The sequence below is a fragment of the Phocoena sinus genome, chromosome 13, assembly GCF_008692025.1.
Source record: "Phocoena sinus isolate mPhoSin1 chromosome 13, mPhoSin1.pri, whole genome shotgun sequence".
NCBI lineage: Eukaryota > Metazoa > Chordata > Mammalia > Artiodactyla > Phocoenidae > Phocoena > Phocoena sinus.
The window spans coordinates 55,465,078-55,486,311 of NC_045775.1; the positions used below are offsets into that span (position 1 = coordinate 55,465,078).

Below are 21,234 nucleotides of genomic sequence, written 5' to 3' on the forward strand. Positions count from 1 at the left end.
CAGTCCCAAGCAGTTAACTTTATTCCATTGTATTGAATGCCGACAACAGTCCCCTCGCACAGTTCTATTTATGATAAAATTGCTTACTATGGCCATTTCCCCCTAAGAATAGCACAATGATTAAATGTCAGCCCAGCCCCATTCCAAATTGGGGATATCCAAATAACCAAGGCTTTAACTAACAAATGTTATCTATTTTAGAATTTAATAGTCTCAATGCAAAGTCTCAAAATAAACTTTTTTGTAAAAACAAAGACTTCTGGTTTTTTCCCTGTTTTTTGGGTGAAAAAAATGAGTCTTTGGTTGACATTTTCTGTGTTTAAGATTATTCCAAAGGTACATCTTCCTAGAGAAGTGCAATAAGTTCTTAGAAAAGTAAAGTTCAGCCACCTAAATTATGTGAGGGGGAGAAGGCCAGATACCATTTCTTTGTTCTCTTAAACAAAATTACATCATTACCTATCTAAGTTTAATGACAAAAACGAAAACGCTCAAATGCTTTCATCTTCCTAACAGGTATAAGCCCTCTAGTGAAGTTTTGGCATAATAGGTATCAATCTTCTAAAGTGAAGTTTAGGCATTGACTTAAAAGTTGAGAAAGGCTTTTAAAAATAGCTTTATTAAATCAGATGCGTGGGGAGAAAAAAAGTGATTATATATTCTTGTTGGAGGTTTCAAAAAAATCGATACAAGAAATCCATATTGTAGAAGATTTAAGTAATTTAAGGTGAGTCCATGAAGGTTCCATTCTTGCCCATCTCACCGTCCCTACCCTCAATACCTCTCCCTTCTCCAGAACTGCCCACTGTCGGTATGGTAGACACAACTCCGGTTCCCTTCCTGCAGCTTCTTTACATACGCATGTAAGTGTGTGTGTGTGAGTCTGTTTAAATGTAACCAAGCCTATAAATTGGTCTTTAACTTGCCTTTTTCCCAAAAACGTGTCTTGGAGATATAGGAAGGTAAAAAGGATTCTGTTTAGTGGCTGCATAAATAAGATTCCTCAGTACGGATATATTAAAATTATTCAGCCATTCTCCACACTCATGGGCATTTAAGTCATTTCTAATTGGTCGCTTTTACACTGTCTAATGCTGGCATGAACATCCTTGAACATGTTCTCAAAGTTTGGTCTCCTGGGAGCCTTCCCTCTGCACCCCCAGGTCCTTTCACGGGGTCTGGGATGGCAAAACTATTTTCATATATTAAGATACTTTGGCTTTTTCATTGTGTTGCCAGTTCTGCTAATGGTGCAAAAGGAACGGTGGGTAAAACTGCTGTGCTGAGGCCAGGCAGTGGCACCAAACAGCACCAAAGTCACCGGATTCACCACTGTCACATGGTCAAAGTAGAAAAGGCCAGTCTTACGTAGGATTGTACTTGATGAAGCAGTTAAAAATGATTACATCTTGACCTGTGAATACACATCTTTCATCTCGTGTGATGAAATGGGAAGTACACATAATCGGATTCTCATATCTGCTTCTGCATTTGATCTGCTGTAACACGTTGCTTTGGCTGAAGTATGGGAAGAAACTCTGGCTTTGCACAAATGTGTAATTAGAAAAGGGAAGAGTATCTCTCGTAGCCTTCTTACTTCTACTGCATGGGGAAGAATGACGATTGTCTCAAGGAAAAACGTGTGTAATTGCTGCAGTTGTGAGTTGAACTAACTACTTTCCTCATGGATCACCAGGTTTACTTGAAAGAACAGCCTACAGGTGAACGACGGTTATTCAGACTTGGGTACTTGGCAGACATTTTCTTGAAGATGAACACAGCGAGCCTGTCACCTCAAGGAAAACGAGGAGATACTTGTTGCCAATAATGAAATTTCAACTTTCAAGTGAAAATTAGAATTTTGGACAGCTTCCCAATACTTAAGACTTTTCTAATGAGATCAGTGGTGATATTAAGAAATGTGATTTTTGATACTGTAGAATTAAATGTATCAACATTTGGAAGATCTGTTTAAGTCAGTAAACCATTATTTTCCAAATGACCAATGCATGACGTTACAAAATCAGGAATGAGTAAAAGATCCATGCAAAGAGAAAGATAAACCAGTGGATTTTAATGTAATAGAGTATAAAAAGGTCATTGATATGGTTTCAGAGTCCACATTTAAGAAACTACTACAAGCCGAGTTTTGGTGGAGCATCAGAGAAGTATATCTACGATGGTCTGAAAAGGCTATTAAAATATTTCTCTGTTTTCCAACTACATATCTGTGTGAGGCTAGATTTTCCTCATGTACTTCAACCAAAACATATGGCCACAGATTGAAAGCAAGAGTAGACATTAGAATCCAGCTATTTTCTATTAAGTCAGCTAATAAAGAGATCTGCAAAAATGCAAAGCAATGCTATTCTTCTAATTATTTCTTTTCTGGAAAATAGTTATATAGTTATTTGCCTATTCTTGCCTGTAAAGAATGTCATTTATGCTAACACTACTGTCTAATTAAGATTTTTTAACAATTTCAGTTTTAATTTCTAGTATGGTAAATATTAGTAGCTATAAGCTACAAGATAAAAACGTTTTGGGGTCCTCAATACATTTTTAGAGGGTAAAGGGATTCTGAGACCAAAACTCTCCGATAACTGTAGCTATCCATAAAGCTCTGCAGTCTATTTCCATAGGATAGCGTTTAGATGTGGAACTGCCACGTAAAAAGGAATACACATTTAAAATTCATATCCTGCCAAATTGCCTTTCAAAGAGCTTTGCCGGCTGTAACTCCCACCAAATGTGTGTGGGAGCGCTCACAGACCTGCACTGGAATGCAACCTTCTAGATTTTGTGAATCACCTTCATAAGGTAGTTTCTCACAGGATTCATTTCAGAAGTAAAATCCTCTAATCCATCTAAAATAAGATTCAACTCAGAAATTTTTAGTTTACATATAATTTCTCAGGAAAACTTGATTGTCTCCGACTCACAAAAAATTATCCAAATAACGACTTTGTGAATGGATATTTGGAACACAGACTTTTCCCGTAGAAACAATGGAAGTTAAGTTCACAGAAGCAACAACAACAAAAACCAATGTGCTGAATTCTAGAACTGCACTACATTGGAAAAACTATTGACAACAGTTTCTATCAGAAAAGGCTGGTTGTCCCGGTTGGAATACTGGGAACTCTGAAACCATCCGTTCTCTGTATTCCCAAAATGATCTCCACCCTCTCCTCACCGTTTCACCACTGAGGGGGAGGGGCGTCCTTCAACAACCCCACCCCATTTGCACAGCTTCCAGGAGGATTCACATCCTCCAGTGGGCAGAAGTGCTGCATTACGTAAGCTTGAAGGCCAAAGGAGGAGTCACCATATTGCCATAAGTGTGTGGTGGGTTGTGTGTTAGGAGTCCAGGATTTACCAGAGTGTGAAACAGGCACAGTGAGGGATGGAAAGATGCAGAAGCACATCTGGGTGTATGGGTGTGTGATTTAACTACTAGTGGATATAATACATAAAAGTCCAGAAGTGTAGAGTCACAGAATGGAAGGGGGACAAGAAGAGGGAGAGGGTGATGGAGAAACATGACAGGGGAGGGGATGAGGCACACGATCCTTGTGCAGTAGTAACACACCACAGAAGCTGGTCCACAGCCAGGACTGTCCTATTCCCATGCAGAGCTGGTATGAAGGGACCAGGTTTTGGCTTCACAATGAAATGGTTCCCAGTGCTGGCTCTGCTAATGACTATGTGCCCCAGACTGAGGAAATGGATCACTTCTTGGAGAATTGAGGTTCCCCATTACAAAGTGTAGATGATATCAATAGTATCCTCCTCCTTCAGAACGTTGTAGGAATTTAACTGAGGTTATTTACATAAAGGGCCTCAAACAAAATTGTAGAAGTTCACAATTACCATGGTCAAGTCGGTGGTATGATACACGTTTACAAATGTATCTATAAAATGAAAGGGCTGAATTAGACAATCTAAAGGCTATTTCAGGTTGACATATTCTATGACAAACCACAGAAATACCAGGAAAAAATAGACCTAAAAAGATGTAACCAGGTACAATAATTTGCTAACACAAAAGTAATAACAATACAAATAAAAAGGGAAAAAGTGAAAAAAAATTTTCTAGCTAAATTTTTGTAGGAAAAGAACCCCAACTAAAATAAAAAAGGCAAGCAATAGATTATAAAAATATCTGCAAATATGTAGATGAAGATGAGTATCTTTATTATACTCAGAGGGCATACGTATCAAGGAGAAAAATCAGGCCCCAAAAGGTAAATACACAAAGGACACTGACAGATAATTCACAGTTAAGACTGTTTAACAAACAGAAAAACATTTGATCTCATTATTAATCAACAAGATACCACTGTTACTCTAATCAAATTGGTAAAGATTTAAAATATGTGACCCTCAGTGTGTTAAAGAAAATTCTCATATATGCTGGTAGCAGCTCTCTGTACAAGTATCGAAAGTCATAAAAATTTGACCCCTCAAATTATTCCAAGTAAATAATAAGTGTGGAAAATGCAGGTAGATAATACTGGCGGTAGTGGGAAGGGAAGGAATCTTAACATTTGACACTAAGGAGATCCTCAAATACACAATGGAAAATCAACCTGATACCAGCAACATGAAAAATTTCTTATGAGAATATCTTATGAGATATAAAACTTTAGGGACTTCCCTGGCGGTCCAGTGGTTAAGACTGCACACTTCCACTGCAGGGGGCAAGGGTTCGAATCCTGGTCGGGGAACTAAGATCCCACATGCCATGTGGCCCCAAAAAATAAAACAAAACAAAACCACACCACACACACAGATATAAAACTGTTTACGAGCTCTGATTACAGCTAGGTAAAAATAAAAATACGCACAAAGGGAAAAAAAACTATATGAAAGGGCTAGAGGTGGTTATGCACGTGTGACTTTGGCTCAGTTTGGGGTCAGAGTGACAGGGTATCAAATACTGGTTCCCGGCCCCCAAGATGGGTCATCCAGAACAAGGAGTCTTTCTGAATCTTAGTTTCTTCAGTTATAGCTATACAGGCTACTGTAAGGATGCAATGATACATCTTAACTAAAGGGCTAGCATCGTACTCAGCCCTTAGGTAAATGCTGGCTAAAAGGTAGTTATTTTACTTTTCCTTGTTAGTGTGGTTACATTGCCTTTATTGTGAATATCTTATACACAAGAATGTTTTAATTATTTGACTATTATGTAAGGAATTTCTTGAATGGCCATGCTTCTTAAAATGAGCTATACTCTCCCTTCAAATTTTCATTCATTTCATTTTCAGAAATGAATCAAGTGTGAAAATACCATTTCTGTTAATCCATATATAACATTTAGAAATTGTTCTGCCTTATTTTGTAACCTTTATAAACATTAAGAAGTGGTTGCAGAAGAAGATTAAGTTTGTATACTCAGCACATAAAACTCAACACATGCCGCTGTCAAGGGTCTCCAATGTACCACTGACTTATTCCTGTGGTGTCTTTGTATTTTCTCTGTTGAGATCCTGCACGTTTTGAATCAATGGTTGGCTTTGGAGTTTACATTCCAGGATCGAATACAGGTAGGAGCATGTTCTCCCAGATTCGAGGCCACCAATTAAAAATAGACAATTTTCCTTCGTATCATAGATTCCTTCATAACATAGAACTGGACATCCGGTCCCTCCATGAAACTATGTTATAAACTATCAACGCCCCCATCTTTGTGAGATAATGATTACTCTCCAAAGTGCCTATTTTTAAGCATGTAGAATTATTACAGGAGTGTAATGCCGCTGCTTTTTGTTACTTTCTTTTCCCAAACGTGTTTTATTCATTAGCTTATGAAATAGAAGCTGCAGTATTTTTGAGATAAACATTTATTTAGAAGTAACGTCAGATGACACTTCCTCTTTGCATTCTATCTCTCACCATCAATATCTTGATGGCATGCTCCATGAATAAACCCAATGTTTAAAAAAACTCTGACTTTACAGCTCACTACGATGTGATTCATAATAAAGAGCATACTTTCATTTTGAACATCTTGTTACAGTGACAGAAAGACAGCTTAATTAATCAAGACGCAAATAAGACAGCCAAATGCACGGCTTCTAAGCATCTGAGTTATACGGTGTGTAGTAAAAAGTGACTTCACTGAAAAGCCAAGGTTAGGTTTTGCAATTTGGCGCCAGCCCCGTGAGTTCTAACTTTGGAAGCTTTTGCAAGAGCCTGAAGTCAGAGAAAGAAGGAAAAATATACCTACAGGAAAAGGGCTATGATTTAACGTCAAGAAATCAGTCGTTGCTAATTTAACCCACGCGTTGCACGTCTGCCATTACCAGTTTGTCTTTCTGTCGTTCACCATGGATGAGAAAGCCGCTTCGTCCATTGCCTTCGGGGTGCATGACCTTACAGACCCCCACGCGACTGATCCCGCCTCCTTCCTGTGGGAACCATCCCCCGCTGGAGTCATCTCTGGTCATAACCACAGCCTTGACGCGCACAATATAGCTGTCACTAAAACGACAACAACAAGAAGAATGGGGCATGACAATGGTCTGGAGCTGGAGGACACGTTTCACAGTGCAAGGGGACCACAGCCAGCATTTTTGGGACTCATCAAAAGAAAATCTACGCCTGGCAGCAACCTTAAAAGATAGCCTGTATCAATGTTCAGGGAAAAACCCAAACTCTTAAACTCAATATAAAAGTATGTTAAAAAAAAAAAAAAAAAAAGATGCCCAGTCATTAAAAAATATTTGTGAATCTTTGAGGATGTATGCAAGCATAACATTCTCCAGTTTCTAGGTGGACATATTAATAATAAAACGAATGAACTTCTATCTAAGGTTTGGTATCTATAAGTTCGGAAAGACGAGTCTATTAACTTAAGAGGACATTATGGTTTCAACCCTTAAAACTTGGTTTATAATGAATGACCAAGGCTTAACATTTTACAAGGATAATTCTGATTTAGCGTTAAGTAGACAACAGCCCACTCCTAAATCACAAATTCACCGTGCGATCATTTATATTTCAGTTCAAATACCCTTTACACATGTGTAGCCTTCTGTTTATGATTTTATTTTTTCCAGTCTAAACTTTGATTTCACAATAAGTTCCTTTGCACATTGGCCAAAAATCCTCTTTCTCCTCCAGAGACCAACTCTAGCTTCTTTTCATTCTTCATCACTTTTCCGAAACTTATTTGGATTTTCGGCAAGGCCGTTAAATTCTCACTTGCTGTTTTCTTTCTTGGAACAACATTGCTTTTTTTAATCCTTCAGACATACATCCCCATCTTTTACATGCCAGGCACTGTACCAGATTCTAGGGAAACAAAGATGCAGAGTAACATAGAACCCTCTCTTTCTATGCACCCCAGGCCCAGTGCTCAGAGCCTAGCCGGGTAACCTGCGATCTGCCAAACACCACTCAGACTGTCCCCTCTGTCCCACATGCTTAACCTCACTCACCCGCAAAGGCAAAGCTACCCAGGTTCCCTACCACCCCCTGCAGCTCACCCACTACTGTGACCCAGCTCCCCTCCCACTGTGCCCCTGGGACTCAAGGGCCAACATCCCCCTTTACTTCCTAAACCCTTCCTTTCACACTTGTTTTTATTGGGGTAAAATACACATAATGGAACATTTACTTTAGCCATTTTAAGTGTACCATTCTGTGGCATCAAGTACATTCCCATTGCTCTGCAACCATCACCAGAACATCAACCATCCATTTCCAGAACTTTTTTCATCTTCCCAAACTGAAGCGCTGTACCCTTCAACACTAACTCCCCATCTTACTCCCGGTCTCTATGAATTTGACTACTCCAGGTACGTCTTGTAAGTTCCTTTCACTTTCTTAACCTAAATGAAAACGCTCTCTGGCTGAGTCACATGGCCCACTCGTGTGGCTGCCTTCTCTCTCCTGCACCCTTCCCCGACTCAGCCTAGATGGGGGGTTGGGTAGCCACCTCTACCGCAGGCTATCGGCACTCTCTCCAGTTCCTCTGAAGCTCACAAGTCTGACTGGGCCCCCTTCCTCAGACCTCTGGTCACCTCTCCTCATTCCTTGAAGAGGTTAGCACGTGCGCTTACTGTCCCTTCATCTCTTCACCATGACCCCTGGCGTGATTCTTTGTAGTTTCATCATTCACCCAGAGGATCCTTCCAGTTCTTTGACCTCTCAGTTTCTGGAACTCTTCTCCTTCAATGTCCTTGTCTCAGCCACCCAGGCCTAGGTCACTCTCTTGACCTTGTCAGTCTTAAGCATCCCGCTCTCCAGCCATCATCTCCCTACGGTGCAACTCACACTCTCTAGATTCCAAGAATTCTTCAGCTCCCCAGGGCCAACAATCTATTGTGCCCTGTTCTCCGCACCCTCATGTTCTCAACCCAACTTAAGTTCCACGGTCTATCATGATACTCTTCCAGTAAACCTAAGCATGTTTGCCTTCTCTCTCCTTACTGAAGTTGCCCAGTGAAACTCCAAACCCTGGTGAAATCCTACCATCTACTTAACTCCATGCCCTCACTCAGGCTGCTGCACATGGTCAGAGGGAAAGACCCCACTCTGCTATGCTCGTAGGTCTACTTTTGAAGTCCAAAGCACTAAACTCAAGTGGGTCTACCCAGCATCCCATCCCCAAGAAGACTGTTTCATAGGTCCTCCTGCCCCCTCCCTCTCAGAGGATGGGTGAGCATGCTTTAATTTCACCGAGAAAACAGACACACTCAGGAGAGACCTTGCACCGGTGCCCACTAGCACGCCTACTACTTGGTACCAGTATTTGCTGCCTCCCCTCCTTTAGCTGTGCCTAAATGATCCATGATCCAAGCCAGGGCCAACGGCTCCACTTAAATATTTTCCATGTGCTAACAGTGCCCCAATTCACATTTCCATACCCAGACCTCTTCCCTAAGCTTCAGATCAGTAAAACCAACTGCCTATGTGATTTCTCTGCTTTGGCATCTAGTAGGCACCTCAGTTAACACGTTTAAGACTGAACTCGTGATTCCCAACTGGCCCTTCCTTCAAAATATATCCAGAACACTTCTCTGACGACTGCAACAGACTCTTAACTGGCCTCCTTACTTCCCATACCTGCCCAACTTTCTAAGAAAGTCGAAAGGTAAGTCAGATTACGACATTCTATTCAAACTCTCCAAAAGCTTCTTATATCACTCCGAGTAAGAGTCAAAATCTAGTGCATATCTTACTCTCCTCCTTGCTCATCCCACTTCAGTCCCATCGGCCTTGATGGTCCTCTGCATTAAGCACCCTACCTCAGGGCCTTTGCACTCGTTATTTCCTTCTCTTCAAACCCCATTTCCCACTCTTCTTTCCACACACCAACTAGGCTCATTTCCTTAATTCATTTGGGTCTCTGTCCAGGATTATTTCATTAGAGAAGTTTTCTCCGTCCACTTTATATAAAGCAGCACCCTCCACCCCTCTTACATCTTCTCACCGTGCTTTGTCTCTCTACATGCTACTAAAGCAACATCTGCCCTGTTTGCCCACTTTTCCCAACCAGAAAGTAAACTCCATGAGAGCAGGGACTTTGCCCTTTTTGTTTCCTGCTATATCCTTAGAACCTAGAGTGATGTCTTTCATGTAGTAGGTCGAGGAATGAATGGGTTAAATAGACAATATTTGTAAGCAGGTTTTAAAAAATTATTTGTAGCTAAGAAAATCTCTGAGAAAATATAGTGTTCAATACTCATCTGCTTATGAGCCATACGGCTTAACTGGGATAGGCTAAAGATTTCCTTTTCATTAATAGGAAAATTGAATTTAAAAAGTCACGTGGTTTCTATCATTAATCCATTCACCTCAGGATTCAACATGCATATTCCTTTAGATCAGAGAGATTAAGAACATTTTATAATATTTGTTTAGTTACATACACACAATTTGAGCATATACTTCCCCCACATTCCCCATTTATTCTAGAAAAACTAAGGGTTCCCGGGATGTGTAATTCTCTAGTATGAAACACAGCTTTCTCAAATCGTCTGTGAATGTACTGTGGGTTCATCCCAACAGGAAATGGCCAAGGTGAATAACTGAAACTCTACACGCCTCTTGCTAAAACATGCTTTTACTTTTTTTTGTTGCGGCTGTGTGCTTTTCTCCCTTCCTTTGAAGGGATTAAGTAAACACGAAAAAGGGAAGTTTGCATTACTTATGTTGGTGCCATAAACTTATTTCCAGAGAGTATTCATTTATTAGAGATTCAAACAAATACCCCAGCCCCTGGCTTCCAGACTACAGGGGCTGTTAATTTTGGCCTTTGACTGTGGTCTGCAGCATCCTCTTTTCCTGCCCTGATTCCTTCCATGCCCATTCCCGAGGGCACAGATTTCTCTGTGGTGCGCTTCTCTATGGTCACACCAGTTTAACAGCTGAACACCAGTTCAACTGTTAATACTGGTGTAACTGATTAGGACCTGGTGTTGAGGGTGGGGAAAAGAAGCCCCCCATCTCCTCTGGCAGCAACCCCAATAGCCAGCATTAACTGAGGCAAGTGACTATTGAAAACAAGGCGGGGGGGATAAAGTGTTGCACTAAAAGCTGCGACGGGTGTCTGCATAATCCAGCTGCATGGCCGCATGCCAACTGCTTCCTATCCGTGGTGTATTCACCTTATTCAGGCACTCACCCCGCCCAGAACAGAAAGGACAATGAACTCTACTACCAAAAAGGTATAAAGAAGGAAGAAACTCCCTTCCCACCCTCCCTCCCTCTTTCTGGAAAGAATTAAACAACATGCTTAAGCCAGATGCGGGGTTTGTCTGTGGGGTGCGGGATGAAGCAGGAGAGGCTAAAGCAGATGCGTTTCTTCGTGTGCATAAGAAAAATGCTGCGGGTACGCTTTAGAAAACTCCCCCAAACGCTACTGTCAACAACAACAATCACCTCATGCTTCTGAAAGTTTCAACTGTTCACCTGGTGTAACTCATTAGGACCTGGTGAAGTTCCAGGCGTGGGTCCAAACACAAACTGAATGGAGCCCTCCCTAGTGTCTGAACTTGAGTTAAACTGACCCTAAGAGTCAGTGTCATTACAAATGGTGTTTGACCACCGCCTGAACACCACTGTATTCTTTATATGCATTTTGAGTAAAACTGGCTTTTTCAAATTGGGCTGGGGATCTGGCCAAACGTGGTTCCTTGAAGGACAAAGCTTTGCACTCCCCACATGCAGCCTTATTTGTAAAAACAGGACTTGCTGTCCTGCAATCACTCAACATGCAACAGAGGTCGGTGACATCCCATGGCAGGATGGGGAGGGAAGGAAAGAACAATTTTAAAGCTAGATTTTTGTTTTGGGGTGCTGATTCCAAGGTGGCACAAGTAGTTTTGCATCTCAGGCATTTCTGTTCTAAGCTGTTCTCCCCAGATTCAAAGCAGGCCCTGTCTGGGCCACGTTACAGAAGTAAACAAAGGGATTGTAGGAAACAGTGATGAGGCAGCATTGTGTCTGTAAAGAATGTTCAAAGCCAGACAGGTCAGCACTGCCTTGACCTTCTCAGCAGCTGAAGAAGCCTCTTTTTGAGCTTCAGTTTCCTCATTTGCAAAACACGAAGAAGCGTACACCGTACTGGGATGTCCTGAGGGTTAAAGGCAGTAACTGAGGTCCAGTGCCTGATACAAAGAAGCTTGGTCAACTGTAGCCATCATAATTATTTTTGCTGAAAGGCTGACTTTAATTAAAAAAGCAGGTCCTTTAAAGACAAGCCTTTCTGGCCCCTGAGGACTGGGTTTCCTGACTGCCTGCCTTTTTTAGCTGTCGGAGAACGGGGTGGCAGGGAGGCTTGTCGGGCCTTGGACAGCAGGAGAGCATCCGAAATGATTAATGCAAGGCAGATTTATAAAGAACAGGTCTGAGCCTACATTTCAGGCACACCTGTAGAGAAGCAGTCCGTCTGCCATGTGGGAACTGGCGCTCCGCTCCTCTGGCTCTCCCACTGGCTTCAGAGAGAGAGCCTGGAACTTTGACATCCGCCATAAATACTCCCCCCGCCCCCGCCCAGCCAGCCCTTATCTGATCACAGGGCTCCTTTATCTCTCCATTATGCTAAACATTACATTCACTTCCTCCCAGGCCTCTTTTCCATCCTTCTCCACTTCACCAGACCTTGAGAGGGATTAGTCCAGATCGCCGCCTCTCAGGCTCCCTTTTGGTCCCAGCACAACCGCGAGCCGCCAGCTGAGCCAAATATAACACCATGTCCTCCAGGGAGACGAGGACCGCTCTTCACTGTAATCACACGCCCGGCCCACCCCCAGTCTTCCTTGAGCCTATAGATTTCAAAAAGCTCTTTGATTTAATCGAATTGTTACGTGTATATAAAGTATTACATGTATGTGTAAAACGTATGTGTGTGAAATATATGTGTCTTGTCATCTTTTTAAAAAGGATCAACAAAATATTTTGGCAGAATCAAATGAGTTGAGAAGCCAGAGAGACTGGTCATATTCTATTTAAAAGGGTGGTGGTTTCTTGAGTTTTAGTAGGTATCAACTACTTAAGATTTTTTTTTTTAAGTAGGCTGCGCTGGTTTTAGAAATTTATGTAATCCAAACTTTATAAAGTTTGGAAGGGAAAGCTGTACATAATGGAGTTTTATGCATGGTGGAAATGTGGTTTTCAGCTCTGTACAAGCCCCTACAGGTAGAACACTAGCTCTGCCTGCTTACTGTCAAACAAAGTGTGTATTGTTTGTATGGTTAGGCCATTACAGGCAACAGTGGTAAGAAAAGCATCTAGACGTGCGAGACCCCACGGGAGCCAGTTCTGGTGAAGGCATCTGGCTCTCCTCTCAAATGCTAATGAGCAGCCACTACGAAGCAGAGGACTTTTCTGAACATTAAGTGTTTGCTTCTTAAACAGAACTGGCTTGCATGATATCAGAGTTGGGGGAGCTAAAAAGTGGGCTAAGACCACTCAAGAAAAAGACTTCCCCACAGTTAACTTAACATCCATGAAGTCAGCCATGAAGTACACTTGATGGAGAGTCGTCTTGGAAACAGCCCTACCCCTATATCTGCTAGTAAGAGAATCCATGTACCTCGAACAGGTACTGACACCATAACTTTGAATGCATGGCACCAAGGCCCTCTGCCAGGGACCAGATTCACCCAGAGAAGAAAGCAGGCTCTTCATCCAATCTTCATAGTGTCCCTGCATTTCTGAGATGCTACAGCTCATCTTGCCCATGCAGAGTCATTCCCCCAGACGATACAGCAGAGCTTTTATGGGTTTTATCTTTGTGATCAATTTATGCAGTTTTAAAATGGCATGTAATGAGTTTTCGCAATGGAACCCCAATATATAACATGGTACCTGGAAGGTGGTGGGTGCTTGCCTTGCAATGACTGGGGATGTAACCTTCATCCAGAAACTAACTGGGCGGAAAGCAGGGGTTCCTGCTTCTACTGTGGAGTGTGAATAGGTTTTCCTCCTTTACTATGTGCTGGGCTCAGAATCAGGGAGTGAAGATAACTAGAAAATGTTTTAGGAATCCCCACTTTATTATTATTTTTGGCCATGCCACACGGCTTGTGGGATCTTAGTTCCCCGACCAGGGACTGAACTCGGGCCCTTGGCAGTGAAAGCGCAGAGTCCTAACCACTGGACCACCAGGGAACTCCCTAGAATCCCCACTGTAATCCTACATCACAGCTAAGTTCTGCTCTCCTGCAAGGTCACTAGAGCCCTCCCTGTCCAAGTTCCACCCTGAGCCAGAGGGGGAGGCATGGGGCGTGCTTATTCGCATCCTCACATGCCCCATATAAGCCCAGCATCTTTGTTCAGGCTACCTAGCTACCCTGAAGCATATAAATAGACCCACTCACCCACACACTATTTTATACTGCATGTATTAAAAGGGGTTGTTTTCTCCATTACTACGAAGGACATTGCCAGCATGACTGATATTTGAAATAGGAATGATTCTTAAATTTAATAACTTATAAATAATTCCTTAGAACCAATCCTAGGAAGTTGAAGTTTATTAGACATGGGCCTCTAGTACTTTTATTTTCCTACTTAAACTTTAACACAAAAACTCTCCTTTAGAATAACCACTGCAAACTCGTTTTTATGAGCTACTGTTTCCATGATTCAAAATAGATGCCCCTAGCTAGTTTATAATATTATGTACGATACTTTCCTTTACATTACAATGTGCATTTTCCAATCTCCAAGTGCTACCTCACACTTTCAGGCCACAAGAGCCAGAGTAGCATGTACACCCGAAAATCATTCTCTGGCATGTGGAGCTGAAACACACACCCTGCAGACGTCCATGGGAATGGACACCCTGCCAGCTGTCCAAAGTGAAGGGTACTTGCTGTTCATGGGTCCTGTGACCCTTAATGGCCAAGAAAAGGAAATGAAGCCAAGACACAAAGGAATAAAGATCAGGGCTGGAAGTTAAACATGGAAGCTTGACAGATGCTTAAGAGGCCTGTGAGGAAATAGTTGAGGAAATACCAGAGGCAGTTAGGGGTCCTCTGACATCCCCACAGCTTGGAAACACTGACCAGGGAGCACTCTGGTGAGCTAGAAAAACCTACAGCTGGCGAGGCAAGTCAGAGCTTCTCGTGGCCCCCGATCCCTCACCTCAGTGACAGCCCCAATTCCAAGGGAAACCTTCACACGCTGAACGGGAGGTGGTGATACCCACGGCAGCCCCCAGGTACGCTGGAGGTTACCTTACAAGACACTGGTTTTGGGGTTTCCTTCTCAGCAAGGTTTACAAAGTTATATTAGAATCACTCCACTGTACTGTCTTTAAAACACAATTTAGGGCTTCCCTGGTGGTGCAGTGGTTAAGATTCTGCCTGCCAATGCAGGGGACACGGGTTCGAGGCCTGGTCTGGGAAGATCCCACATGTCGTGGAGCAACTAAGCCCGTGTGCCACAACTACTGAGCTCACGTGCACTACTGAAGCCCACACGCGTAGAGCCCATGCTCCGCCACAAGAGAAGCCACCGCAATGAGAGGCCCATGCACTGCAATGAGAAGCCGCCCATGCACCGCAATGAAGAGTAGCCCCCGCTCGCCGCAAATAGAGAAAGCCTGCGCACAGCAACGAAGACCCAATGCAGCGCCCCACCCCCCAAAAATAATAAAACACCCACAATTTAAAATTTAACCTCTAAGCTTTCCTCACCTGTAGTTTGAACAAGCATAAATCCTCCACAGGAAAAGAGTGATTCAGCTAGATTATACTTCTGTTGCTCTCGATTTTTTTTTTTTCCCCTTTTGGAAAAATCGTTTAACCAAAACCTTTTGATTTTACTTATTTAATATATCCAATGTCTTAAGGATGGAGCTATAGCTCTTTCTTCAACAAAAAACCCTTTCCTACCTACATTTAAATTCAGAACTTAAATTCAGAAACCACAAGAATACTATTGATAAATATATAATATCCACAATGATGGATCACTTATAACTGGGGCACAATAAAGATAAAGGCATTAGAGCTGTTATGCTAATGTACAACCTAAAACCATAACACCGGGCAGTGTTAAACCTAGGCAATAAAGCGTTGGCTGAAGTAAATCTTAGCACCCGAAGGCAATTTTAGAAGTTGTGTCTAAGACAGATTTTTTTAATGGCTCTTTGGCAACTCTCCCTGTGTCAATATAACTTTCCCAAGCAACTATCTCTTGAGGTGAGTAACGGACCCAGCTGGGAGAAGCAAGCAAGCCTGGAGAGATAGGGCAGGACAGGCATGGTAGCTTATTGTACAATTGGTGAAGAAAGGAATCATTTTTTCTTGAAATCTGAAGGTTACTTGCTCTAATCTCTACTAATAGCAGAAATCCTAATTTCCCCACCCTGTGGATCCAGGGAACTGGAGATTCCTGGGCATATGGGCCCCTTAAATCCTAGGTGGGTTTCCTGGTTGACAGACCACTCCGGACCCCTGTATCCTTATTTGTCAAGTATCTCTACAATGGATAATTCCCTTAATAGGAGGCTCTGGAATGCATTTTAAATTATTTTTGAGTTTTAGGGGCTTCCCGGGTGGTGCAGTGGTTAAGAATCCGTCTGCCAATGCAGGGGACACGGGTTAGAACCCTAATCTGGGAAGATCCCACACGCTGTGGAGCAACTAAGCCCGTGCGCCACAACTACTGAACCTGCGCCCTAGAGCCCGCGAGCCATAACTACTGAGCCCACAAGCCACAACTGAAGCCTGCGTGCCTAGAGCCCGTGCTCCGCAACAAGAGAAGCCACCGCAATAAGAAGCCTGTGCGCCACAAAGAGTAGCCCCCGCTCAGCAACAAAAGACCCAACGCAGCCACAAATAATAAATAAATAATTTAAAAAATTATTTTTGAGTTTTAAAACACTGGCTCCAGAAAATTAACTCACACGACCCTCCACCACAAACAAAAATCCTTCGATTTGGAAGTAAATATAATACAATTAAAAAAATTTTTTAATTTACAATCCCACTGAATTCAACAAAGTTAAAAAAATTTTTGGAAAAGATTTCTTTTTAAAAACCCAGCATCAAATGATTCTCTGCACTGCCTCAGATGAGGATTGTGTTAGCACAAGGGGGATAATTCCATTTTAGACTCTTCCTTTCAAGGCAAATCTCCTTCACCAGGCAAGGCTGCCAGACCCACCTAGACATGTCTGCATCCTGCCTCCACTCCTCGTTCCTTTTACCTGTACATCCAGGAACCATATCTGCTGTAGACAGTTACTGAAATAACAAATAAATATATCCATGTATCTGTGTTTTATTTTAATGTGAATTCTACCATAGCCTTATACACAGATTCTCTAACATGGTTAACATGGATATTTTAAGATCACCTAAAACATTTTAGGAAATCATAGTAAGATTTTATCACAACAGTTCATTAACATTAAAGGCAATCGATGGGAGATTTCTGAGTTATTCTCAAAAATCATCAAAACACGAACAACTTTGACATGAATAAGCCACTTTAAAAAATGAAATTTATCTTATTCAAACCAAGACAGAATGAATCTGCTTCTTACAGACTGAAATGGTTCTGTCCTAAACGGTGAGTTTCAGGGTGATCACACAGGGCGAAGAGGAGTCCTGGTAGGCGAGAGGCCAAAGTCTGCATCTAGGTTTATGATTTTGCTTTTATTGTCTGCTGCTTTGCTGAGCCCAGAGTTCAGTGGGGTTCATAATTAATCAAGATCAAAGGATTACCAACTTGAAACAAACAAAATAACCCACAGCTAAAGAACCCTTTCTTCTCCTATGTTTTTCTCCAAAAGCAATTACTTTTCTTTGACTTTCCCTCTGTTTTACACACCCTTCCAAAAATGGTATTTACGATCCACATTTAAACCCCCAAAGGCCAGCTAATGGAAATGTGAGATTACTAAACAAAATTAACTCTCACCACATTAAAGTACACATGTAATAGAAAAATTGGTACTTCAAAACACAAACGGCAAAGGGAGTTGTTTAAAGTTAATAATCTCCAATTCAGGTCTTTAAATTGCAGCCCTTGAACTTCTGCGCCTGACTTTCTCAGAAATCTTCGCTTTCTAACAAATTAGAGAGAACAAAAAGGAAGAGAGTGATTAATGATCACATGCTGAATTGATCCAGGAGAAGCACACCATATCTGCAACTTACTTTGAAATGCATAAAAAAATAACAGGGTGTCTCGGATGGACCCAGGGATGGATGGATAGACTATGTGGGTGATAAAGCAGTCGAAGTAAGATGCTAGTTTGCAGGCTGGAGTGGGTGGGTGTTGACTGTATACTTCTTTCAACTTTTCTGAACACTTGAAGATATAAGGAGAAAGAGAAAATTTAGTGCTACATTCTAAATGGAGATCAACACTAAACCTAGAAGATGCTGACAAAGGTACTGAAACGTCTGGTTACTTCTCACGTGATCCAGAACACATTTTCCATTTTTTTTACCTGTCATCTACCACCCTCCACCCCAAAGCAAACCATAGTCAAAAGGTTAGGAAACTACTTTATCAACCTATGTTAATACCAAATTTTAAAGCTATAAAATCCTTTACAAGCCAGTCTTTAATAAGACCTGTTCTCAAAAGGAGGTGATAATTTCGCCCACAGGGAGGAAGGTCAGCATGTCCTGTTAGCGACAGGCTGACTGGATTATGATCCACTGGACACGGACACCCTTTCAGGAGGCAAGAATTACCAATTCATTTAATTCCTTTTCTTCTAGGATTCTGCCACCTCCCTCATCAGATATGAAAAGCTTAAACAAATAAAGCACATGTGAAGCATTTGTTCTCCCTGAAGAATTCTGGACCTCTTCCTTTCCCAGGTAGAGACTAGAAGGCCTGCACGGAGAGCTTAGGTCTTCAATTATCACTAGTGAAGAGCCACACAAGTTAGTTACTCACTTTTTAAGCTAGAAAGAATCGTAGAAACTATCTACTCCAGACCCCTCACTCAGATGGAAGAATTAAAATCCAGACTGGAGGGCTTCCCTGGTGGTGCAGTGGTTGAGAATCTGCCTGCTAATGCAGGGGACACAGGTTCAAGCTCTGGTCTGGGAGGATCCCACATGACGCGGAGCAACTAGGCCCGTGAGCCACAACTATTGAGCCTGCGCTCCGCAACAAGGGAGGTCGCAATAGTGAGAGGCCCGCGCACCGCGATGAAGGGTGGCCCCCGCTTGCCACAACTAGAGAAAGCCCTCGCACAGAAACGAAGACTCAAAACAGCAAAAATAAATAAATTAATTAATAAACCCCTACCCCCAACATCTTCTTTAAAAAAAAAAAAAAAATCCAGACTGGAGAAGGGACTTGTTCAAAGTCACTGGCATTAGGGACAGATAAAGAACTAAGATCCAGTCTCCAAACAACTCTCCCAGACTCCCCACGCTTTGTTTTAAAGGGGTCCAGGATTGCGGCCAAGGTCTCATATCTCAGCTAGGTCATCCAGAGGATATAAGAGAGGTTATTTTCATGGGTCTCTTAAAATGTACTGGATGGACAACTGATTGTCAAAGGAATCAAAGAGCAAGTATCACTAACATAGCCGCGCAAAAATGGCAGAGCTGGGGGTGGGGCTGGGAAGTCCTCCTCAGTTTGGCAAAGTTTCACACCAACAGAGGCAAATCCTCATTTTTGGATCCACAGGGTGTAGCTAGTGCCCTACGTCAGCAGACTTGACCTCTGTGGCACAACTCCTTCTCACTCCTGGCTGAGACACCCCAGACCCACTGAGCCCCAGTTTGTTCATGTATAAAATGAGGGAGGGGGCCCAATGACCTTTGAGGTCCCTTTTCAACTTTGGCCTCTTTATAACTTTGTGTTAAAAAAAACCACATGGCCGTAAAGTCATGCCAGAGGGCTTAGCAAATATTCTACAAAAGCATATCAGAAAACTTTCAGCAGTGAAATGCAACCGAAAACATCTTTCGAATTGAAGAAAAACTCTGAAACCACAAAGACCTGAAACCAAGACAAACTAACAGATAGGCTCCCTCAGTGCAAGTGGTATTATGCAATTATAAAGCTCCCAGGAGCAAAGCTGGGCTATCAAAGTACTATGAAAAAAGCAAGAAAATGATGAAAGTTGTGTTTTAATAAGTTCCTTTGAACAAAATAGGTACAACCTAGCCATCCGGCTGGGATTACACATCCACAAATGTGAGATTCTCCTTAGCCACAATGGAAGAAAATCGCCAAGACATACTTATGGAGCAAATTCAGGCAAAAAAGGGAAGAGAAATTGTCTCTTTTCTCCCACACAGTTCATCCTATAAGCTTTATCATTTGACTCAAGACAGCCACTCCAGTACCAATCTTCACTACTTTCAGAGAGAAAGAGGGAAAATGTTAAGAAAAAGTAATGAAGCAATTGCTTAACTTAAAAATGGGGAGAGACATTTACTCATAGGCCTTTGATAAAGAAACTCTGTGTACCTTCAGGTTTCCCATTGGGTCCAGGCTGCTTCAATGTCACAAATGAGCTCTGGTCAAAGTTTTCTTGTCGGGGCTTTCCTGGTGGCGGAGTGGTTGAGAATCTGCCTGCTAATGCAGGGGACACGGGTTCGCGCCCTGGTCTGGGAAGATCCCACATGCCGCGGAGCAACTAGGCCCGTGAGCCACAACTACTGAGCCTGCGCCTCTGGAGCCTGTGATCCGCAACAAGAGAGGCCGCGATAGTGAGAGGCCCGCGCACCGCGATGAAGAGTGGCCCCTGCTCGCTGCAACTAGAGAAAGTCCGCGTGCAGAAACGAAGACCCAACACAGCAAAAATAAATAAATTAATAAACTCCTACCCCCAACATCTTTAAAAAAAAAAAAAAGTGTACTTGTAAATCAGTTGTTTGAAACGAGAATGTGATTTCCCCACAGAACAATCTAAAAGGGTGAGCAGTAGGATTCCCAATTCGGTCCATGGAAGCCTAATCAATTCCTAAAATACCTGAACCACAAGCCTATTCCCAAATGGTTTTGACTGCCCGCTGACGATCTCAACAGAAGCCTGTTTCCCTCCTCTGGTGGAACAGCCAGTTCCACTCGGCTCCGGCTGGGTTTTGCCATGAGTTTTCCTCCCTGGGTGTGGGGTGCAGGAGAAAGGGCAAGCAAGGAGAAGCTCTTAAACTCCTCATTTAGGCTGCATTTTGGGTCCCTGGAATTTGGCACTACTGGATCTTGAAGAGGGCAGAAAAGAGCCAGCCTGATGATCGCCTGCTAATAAGGCTGAGAAATCTTTACATCTATGCAAGCAGCAGACAAACCAAACAGAAAGCACGTAAGGTACCCAAACTCACAATGACTGGTTTAAATGCAGTGTGACAATGGTACCAGTACCAGTGCTTTAGGAATGCCAAACAAGCATCCCTGGGGAAACTGTTCTTTTTTTTTTTTTTAAATAAATTTATTTATTTATTTTGTTTTTGGCTGCATTGGGTCTCTGTTGCTGCACACGGGCTTTCTCTCTAGTTACGGCGAGCGGGGGCTACTCTTTGTTGCAGTGCACGGGCTTCTCACTGCGGTGGCTTCTCCTGTTGTGGAGCACGGGCTGTAGGCGCGTGGGCTTCAGTAGTTGCAGTACACGGGCTCACTAGTTGTGGCTCGCGGACCCTAGAGCACAGGCTCAGTAGTTGTGGCGCACGGGCTTAGTTGTTCCGCAGCATGTGGGATCTTCCCGGACCAGGGATCGAACCCGTGTCCCCTGAATTGGCAGGTGGATTCTTAACCACTGCGCCACCAGGGAAACCCTGTTCTTTT

General features: G+C 42.6%; 1 protein-coding gene across 1 annotated transcript in view; it reads right to left on the reverse strand.

Moving 5' to 3' along the window:
- SPRED2 (sprouty related EVH1 domain containing 2) overlaps positions 1-21,234 on the reverse strand; it is a 123,914-nt gene that overhangs the window by 29,071 nt on the left and 73,609 nt on the right. The window contains exon 2 of the mRNA XM_032653380.1: positions 6,312-6,489. Within this exon, the coding sequence (XP_032509271.1) occupies positions 6,312-6,489 (178 nt within the window). The remainder of the gene's footprint in view (positions 1-6,311; positions 6,490-21,234) is intronic.